The sequence below is a fragment of the Leuciscus leuciscus genome (assembly GCF_965113295.1).
Source record: "Leuciscus leuciscus genome assembly, chromosome: 12".
NCBI lineage: Eukaryota > Metazoa > Chordata > Actinopteri > Cypriniformes > Leuciscidae > Leuciscus > Leuciscus leuciscus.
In genome coordinates this window covers 28,352,367-28,360,859 of record NC_138736.1, presented here as the reverse complement: position 1 = coordinate 28,360,859, position 8,493 = coordinate 28,352,367, and the positions used below count along the sequence as shown (strand labels likewise).

The 8,493-nt window shown below is 37.4% G+C and overlaps 1 protein-coding gene across 3 annotated transcripts; it reads right to left on the bottom strand.

Annotated features, from left to right (window-relative positions):
• Nucleotides 1–82: 82 nt before the first annotated feature.
• Nucleotides 83–7,906, bottom strand: fbxl6 (F-box and leucine-rich repeat protein 6). 3 transcript variants are annotated; one of them, XM_082185645.1, is made up of 10 exons: nucleotides 7,739–7,906; nucleotides 7,110–7,616; nucleotides 6,836–6,994; nucleotides 6,640–6,703; nucleotides 6,388–6,519; nucleotides 4,003–4,110; nucleotides 3,794–3,907; nucleotides 1,019–1,250; nucleotides 551–791; nucleotides 83–379 (listed from the first exon to the last, which is right to left on the bottom strand). In XM_082185645.1, exons 1-10 carry the CDS (start codon nucleotides 7,747–7,749, stop codon nucleotides 250–252), a joined length of 1,698 nt encoding a protein of 565 aa, XP_082041771.1. In that variant the 5' UTR covers nucleotides 7,750–7,906; the 3' UTR covers nucleotides 83–249. The 3 variants fall into 3 exon arrangements, with proteins under 3 accessions (XP_082041771.1, XP_082041772.1, XP_082041770.1); XM_082185646.1 differs by having other exon boundaries at nucleotides 7,110–7,630; nucleotides 7,739–7,905; XM_082185644.1 differs by having other exon boundaries at nucleotides 7,110–7,906.
• Between the last annotated feature and the right edge of the window lie 587 nt (nucleotides 7,907–8,493).

Below are 8,493 nucleotides of genomic sequence, written 5' to 3'. Positions count from 1 at the left end.
TATCATAATTTCACAACATTTGACATTTATTGCATTCCAGCACATGAAGATGAGAAAAATATTAGGACAGTAAAGATACACAAATATTTGTGGGTTCTTTATTAGGAAGTCTAACTTTACATGGGAAAAGGCTTTATATTCATATACAAAATAATCCCAACACACACAAAAATACCACATTTAAGTACACTTTAAAAACAACTGAATCAAATTAACTATTTAAGTTCCTCAAATAAATAGGCTACATGTTCAGCCTAATTTGTCCAGGAGAAGCTGAATGTCTTCTTGACCATGATATACTCTTTTGAGCCCTCTGGGTAGATACCGGCAAGACGACAGATTCAAGTACTTCAGAGCTGGTGCCTGGGTTATTAGTAACCTATGAAACAATAATAAATGGTACCAGAACATCTTTACCAATCTACTGAAAATTAAGAAAAGCCTTGTAATCTCGATTATATTTATAAACTCTTGTCAACAAGTGTTAATGAGTGGTGAGCCTTCTGGCAGGCACTATAAGCATGTGAGCAACTACAAAGGTAATCCTTACCTGAGTGTAGATGAAGTGATTTTTGTACCACTGAGGTTCAGGGAGCGAAACAAATCGACTCCAGCAGCATGTGCAAGATATCCCATGGCAATCTCCATATCTTCCTCAGAAAATGGCTGGTTGGCCAAATCAAGCTCCCTGAGGGTGCTGCTCCATTTCTGGGCAAGCATGTGTATGCCTTTCTTGGATGCTACCATGGTATTGCTATTGAAGTACAGGCCCCAATATAGACACTCCAATTCTACACAAGACAAGTCAGCAAATTAAGGGAAAAGCAGCATATTATTGCATTCCTGAAATTCATAGGTATGATCAAATCCTTCTATACTGTAAACTATAAGAATAAATATAGGGAAAGTCCATAAAACCATGTGCGATTCATAGCTGTTTGTGGCTTAAATATTACATTCACTACTGTGTGAGGTACATCAATGCTTACTCTCTTGTTTTTTCAAAATCGAAACTTACTCTCAAAAGGCAGAGCGTGGAGGCCAGTGGCTGTGATGCGGGAGGCACCACGCAGGTCTAGCACACGCAGGTGGGGGGAGCCATGCAGCACATTGTTCAGGTCACTGTCCGTCATGAAAGAGTGAGAGGAAGTGGCGATGCACAGCTCCTCTAGCATGGGAAAACCGGATGTTGAACTAGGTGTGTTGCGGATCATTTTAGGAACTGGAGTGACATTCATCAATCTAAAAGTCTAAATTATAAAATAATTTAAAAGAGAAGAAAAAAATAAGATGTAAAAATATGTATATATTTTATATTTGTAGTACAATTTTTTTATAGATTCTCATTCTACAACATCACCATTAATAACACTTAGAGCAGGGATGGGCAGCCTGGGTCCTGGAGGGCTACTCTCTTGCGGAGTTAAGCTCCGACCCTGATAAAAACTCACCTGCTTGTAGCTTTTTTTAGTAATCCTAAACTCAGCAGCACAGTGGCCCTCCAGGATTGAAGTTGCCCATATCCCTGGCTTACGGGAATGTCAGGGTTGCTGCTCATTTTTAAAGTAAAATTTAAGGCTTTTTTTTTTAGACCTGAAGGAATAAAAAATTAAGTAAAAACGAATACTATACATTAGTAGTGTGCAATATTGACAAACATTTTTGTTGATGACAATAATTATATTTTGCTGAGTGTGTTTTTGTGCTGGTACCATGGCTGGTTTAGGCCTGCTGTGGACAGCTGACTCACAAAGACATTAATTGTATTCATATTCTATGTGGTGGTCAGTTCACAGCAGTGACAGAAATCAACTTTTTTATTAAGGGGCAATATTTGCCACCTTAAATTGATTTCCAGGGGCATTTTTACCTATATAAAGGGCTTTCCCCCCCTAAACGTATTAGATGTAGCCTGTGCATCTTCTTTTATTCAAATTAAATTAAATTAGAATAACAACACAGTATACGGCTGTTACCAATATAATAATTTGCAGTGCGGAGGTGACACAGAAGCGGCATTAAAGGTACAATATGCAAGAATTTTTGGCCTCTGGAGGGCGCTACATTCCAAACAACAACAACGGCGTAGCTTGATGACGATGTGAAGGAGCGTGGAATGATGGGAACTGTCGTTTTAAACTCCACCGTGGATGTAAATCAGTCAGACGGGAATCTAAAATCATGTTCATGGATGAGGCTAAGTTCTTTTTTTATAATGACATGCTTTTTGTGGCGGGGGTTCAGCGCGGTCTGTAATGGGAGAGAGAAGAGACGAGCAAGTAGGTCAAGTGCAAATGACGAACACCTGTGTTTTATTGCAGTGATCCGCGTGGAGAGACCGCTTATAAGCCGCGCGCTGGAACGAGAGAGAGACTGAAGAGAAAATTGGACGCAGAGAAAGAAAACCGGTGGATCCGAGCTCTCATTTTTGAACTGTTTTGTGCCGTCGCGGTTGCCACGGTGAATGCGCGTTGTGCACGACTTTTGTTTGTTTTGCTTTATTTTAATAAAGTACGAGTCCCAGTCACGCCGACCCCTGTCTTCTTCCTTCCTGACTCTTGAACCTCATCACACTTTTATTTCATTAAAATGAATTAACCGCAAGAAAAGTAAGGTTTAATACTACATTGGTTATCATAGATGTTACTGTATGTCGAATTCATTGTTGTGATAACGCTGCGCAGTTTTACGTGTTCTAAACAATGTTGTAAAAGTACATTCGAACATACCCACATCATTTGCCAAAATACTGATTAATATTTATGTATAACACATGCTATATTTATTTACATGGCCATAAACACCAGACGTGATAAACAATGTCAATAAACTAAACAGAAATCTAAAGCAATAATACTTCCCTTACATACCGAATGCTACATTAGGAAATATAAAATTAAGCATAACGTTACTTTGTCGACAGAACCAGCTGCAATCGGTAAAGAATAATTATGTTCCATAACGACTGCAAGAAACAAGCTACGTGTGTTGCTTGATAGACGCTACAACTACAACTTCCGCATTTGTCCAGGACTCCACGCAGTACGAGCGGAAACCGAGGGTAACGCGGATATGACGCAATTGACTGGCGACTCCCAGCTCCCCCCTGCTCTAACGCCCCGTTTCCTTGGTTAAAATCGCAATTTTCTCACGATTTAAAAATAGTTGGAAACATTTGGGATATTGTAAGTAATCAACTTAACAAAATATATAACACTGGCCTTGAGATTATGGGATATTTTAATGCAAAATTCTTGCATATTGTACCTTTAATATACCTTTCATCAAAGTTATGCATGAATTTTGACAACTTTGATTAACTTTTTTGATCCACTTCAAATGTTGACTACTGTATTTACACTGCACTTACAATTACATAAATAATGCTATTAGATTTTTTATTCAATATTTAAATATGAAATGATTTCTCATTTTTCAACTTCATTAAAAGGTAATGGTAAAACTTTAAATATGAAACTAAAACCACCAGTAGATGGCGTTTAACGCTACAGTATACATACCCAAGTATTTAGCAAAATGCCATCTAAAATTTCAGACCTCACAGAAAAGAAAGACCTCCCTAAAATTTTAAAAATATAATTTAATATAATTTAATACTTAAGGATCCACAGGAACCCTGAATGTGTGCAAATGTTTTTTTTAGAATGACAAACAATAACTGTGCACTCAATTGAGAAAATACAGCTATACATCACCTCCTGTGCACTTTCTTGTATATTGAATTAGTGTGTGTACATGTACATGAAGATCACAAAACATATTAGTTTAATACCTGAAGTTTAGGGCATCCAATCTGCAAAGCCTGAATACAGATGGGAAGCTGGCAGTATCCTCCATCTAATTTAGTATTGATCTCTAGAAGCCTGAGCTCTGGACAGCAACCTTTCTTTAAATTCAGAGACATTTCCCTCATCAGGAACAAAAAGACATACAGAAACAACTTTGGTCACATTAAATGAAAAATGATTAATATTAACTTACAGACAATCCACTGAGCAGTTTGTCACTTTTGGTGCTGTGTGTGAAGTACATTTTCTTTATTTGGTTGCCGTACGCCTCAAGGAAGGACACCAGACCATCAACATTAAACTATATTAAAAAAAGGACACAAAACAGGGAGCATGTGATGTAACAAGGGGTAGCATATGGTGGATCAGTGAAACACGCTCTGTAAAGTAAAAAAGAAAGAATGAATGTGGCATACAACTATAATGGACAAAAGAGTTACTGTCTTAAAAGAAAAGTTCACATTAAAAAGAAAATTCAAAACCCCTTTGACTGTGGTCTCATTTAGTGGTTTTAACATTTGTTTTGCCTGATTTTTTTTTTTGTGACTCGTCCAATTCCACACATCTGGAGGTTGAAACCACTTTTGACCACATTGTGCTTGTAACATCAGCACTCATTCAACTGAACAACAGTGAATGACTGATTACTCACCTGTCAATCGAAAAATAAACTAAAACAAGGGATTTAGAAAGATACATATAGACAAGACTTCATGTATATTTTGGGAGAAATGGTTTTAGGAGAATTTTGCACTTTATCAACATGCAATTGATAACACAATATAGAGTGGTCACAGGAGACACAATAGGTGTGTTCGACTTGATGCGGCGCTGTGCAGACTGATTGGTGTATGATATCAAATTATCGCAAGAGCGATTTGAAAGCATATGGCTGCATCTGCTCTCTAATCGCTCTCACTGTACTTTGATGTCATGATACAGAGATCGTTCTGCGCAGCACTGCTTTAAGTCAAACACACCGATTGAAACACGTCACTACCTGGTGTAAATAGCAATGTGTTTTGACTGACACCTTGAGAATGGATCACCTTCAGTAGCGTTGAATGTGGTTTCATTAATTTCATTAAAATAGGCTATCTTCACATTTGTGTCCTGAAGATGCACGAAAGTCATATGGGTTTGGAGCGACATGAGGTTGAGTAAATTATAGCTTTTTCATCTTTGGGTGAACTAACTAACAAATCGGCATGCGCGCTTAGGCGCTGAGCCAGAGACGGACGTGCTTCAGTGCTTGTCATATATCATATATAACTGTGCAGTTTTTTTTCCCAACAACAACAACGTTTAATTTAGGTTTCATTTAAATAAACGTAATACTAGCAAAAAAATCATATTTAGATTGTAAAATACACACTGATGTAATGTCTATGGAAGCGGCAATTAAAACTCTTCTAATTTGACACGTTTTATTCATGTCAGAAATACATTGTGTCATTTTAAATATTGAAGACAATGGACAAAATTAAGACTCTTGATGAATCCAAAACCAAGAAGGTTTATATCTTAAAGCTTAAGGGAGCATGTAATAAAGTGTAGACAATTTTTGTTATGCATTGTAAAATAAAATAAATATTTTTTTAATTTTTCAATTCTATTAAATATTACTGTTGTGCAATTCAAAGTAAAATGTTACGTAATGTTATTCCAACAGGTTTGGAATAACATCAGGGTGAATACAATTTTCATTTTGGGGTAAGAGACCCTTTAAAGGGATAGTTCACTTTGAAATTAATTTTTGGTATGTTTTAGCTTACCTCAAGGGCACCCAAGATGTAGGTGTCTTTTTTTCCGCAGTAGTTTCAATTTTTATATTTTTAGGTCAAACCGTTCTTGTCTGTCAGTCATAATGCAGGTCTATGGTCACGGTCTCAAAACACAAGCACAGAGTCCAAATTAAAACAATTCCCCGTCGTCCAAATTAAACAATTCCCCATCGTAAGTACACATTGATGGCCTAAGACATGAAACGAGCGGTTTGTGTGAGAAAACGAACAGTATTTATATCGTTTTTACCTCTTATACGCAGCCATGTCGAAGTGATCTGATCTGACGTGTACGCAGACTGGTGCATAGATATAGACACTAGATGTCGCCTTAAAGACATTCGTTCAATGAACTGCCGTAGACAAGGCGACATCTAGTGTGTATATGTCTATGCACCAGTCTGCGCACACGTCAGATCAGAGCACTTCGACATGGCTGCGTATAAGTGGTAAAAACGATATAAATACTGTTCGTTTTCTCACACAAACCGCTCGTTTCGTGTCTTAGGCCATCAATGTGTACTTACGATGGGGAATTGTTTAATTTGGACGACGGGGAATTGTTTTAATTTGGACTCTGTGCTTGTGTTTTGAGACCGTGACCATAGACCTGCATTATATGACTGACAGACAAGAACGGTTTGACCTAAAAATATAAAAATTGAAACTACTGCGGAAAAAAAGACACCTACATCTTGGATGTCCTTGAGGTAAGCTAAAACATACCAAAAATTAATTTCAAAGTGAACTATCCCTTTAAATCTAGGTAAACAATCATCTAATTACATACAAACCTCTGAGTGTTGCACATTTATATTCTCTAATGAACGACAGTCAGCGCCAAGGCTTTGGAAGGCTGTTTCTGTCATTCCTGTGCAGTAAGACAGCTTGAGCGAATGAAGATTGTGGCATGATTGTGAAACTTTCTAAAAAAAACAGAGAGCACAGTTCCTGATTATATAATACAGAACAACACTCCCAAAACATTTTTAGAAACAGATTTAGATACTAGAAACAAAATTCCAAAGCAGATGAATAATTATTACCTGAATAACATAGTCAACATGTTTTTTCCAGTGGCAAAGGGAGAACTCTCTCAGCTGAGACAATCTGCAGGAAATGAACACAACATAATTATATATGCAGTATACTTGGCTACTTTGCATGAATGACGCTTTGCGATGCAAGTTCTTCCAGTGTAAAAACAACAACAACATCCTTTTATTTGGTTCAAACACTGACCTGTTTTCAGCTAGCCAGTCTATAGTGTTCCTAATCTTCTGTTCTGTCCCAGGTAATTGAGTCTTACTGGGTTCAATCCAGCAGTAGCCAATTGACACATTGCGCCACAGGACCGGAGAGGATGCAGCTCCATTCCATAGATGGCAAACTCTACCAACCCTTTTAAAGACAGCAAACAAATGCAACTAGAAACATAAAGCAAATATAGTATCTGTAGCAAGTTATAAAGGCTATGCAGAATCTGAATAGCACAAATACACCGTATGGGCCTCACCTGCACAGAAAAGGAACAGCTCCATCCTGGTGAATTGCAAACTGAAAGATTTTCACCAGGACCTCTATTGGTAAACTCTGACCCCAGTGGTCTAAACTACCAGAATTCGCAGCTTCCAAATCAACATTTTTATCAATAGTTTCTTCTTTGACTTTGGGGACTTTTACTGCTTTTTTAGTTTTGTTAGCAGAGGTTTTACTCTTGCCTTTTTTGTTTCCCTTTTTTTTCTTACATCCCTTCCGTTTGGGCTTCCATACACTGTCACCACTACTTATATTTGATATAATCAAAAGCATGTCCTCTCCCTCCTGGATGGTGTAATTTGGTCTCACAGTTCGCTTGACATTTTTTCTCTTTTTCTTTTTGCTTTTGTCATCCTTAAGAGAATCAGCTTTCCTCTTCAAAGGTCTTTTTGTTTTTGCAGGTGCAGTCTGGGACGTCCCTGGAATGTCCCCCTGGGTGGTTGACATGTCTGCAGAAGGAGCCTGGAGTGAATCTGGCTCTGTGCTTGAATTGGAAACCTGCATTTTTCGATAACAAGTCCTTAAAAATCACTTTAGTAAATTCAACAAAACTTAATGAAGAAGACTGTAAAGGAAGTATTGAAAATTGGCATACGCACAACTTACAAATAGTTCATTTAAACTTTATAATCCCTTGCATTGTTGCAGTCATTAACAGCAGTTGTCAGGTCTTCGCTGACAATCATACAAATGTATTTAACGTTTACAGCTCCATTACTGAAGCATACTCGAAGTACCGTCTTGCTCCTTTGTTGTTATTATCCGAGCCCCATGATGCACTAGCGTAAGCCAATGAATGTCGTCATATCCGCTTTCATGCCCAGTGGTGAGAGGATTTGCCTAGCCTGCTCACTCTCGTTTGGAGAATAACTTTTTTTGCAAACCATGCGTTACATTCGTCATAAAATAAATAAATGAGGATAACACAAAATATTACTGCATGCTGACGTGGACATAACACAAACGTTGTCATTTTTAAGTATATAACGTTAGACGTTTTGTTTGTTTTGTTACTGGTCAAAAACAAATTCGGTTTAAATCTTTTGCTCATCTCTGACTGAACCGGTCCGATGGGTTCACGAGTCAACAACATAAAAACAAGAACTTTCTGTTCTTTTAAATATTAACATTTCACAGTTATATTATTATATATTATTCACATCACATCTCAGTTATGACTGACTTGTCTTCATGTTTTATGTGGTGAATCATTGCTGCAACAAAACTGGGGCACGTACATTTCAATAAAACTTAAATTACAATAAAACGCTTTTATTTTTTTGTTAATTGGAAAGGAAACAAAATAAGCAACTATAAGTGCCTACATATGATTTCAGTATGACGGATCGGATGGTTTGTTG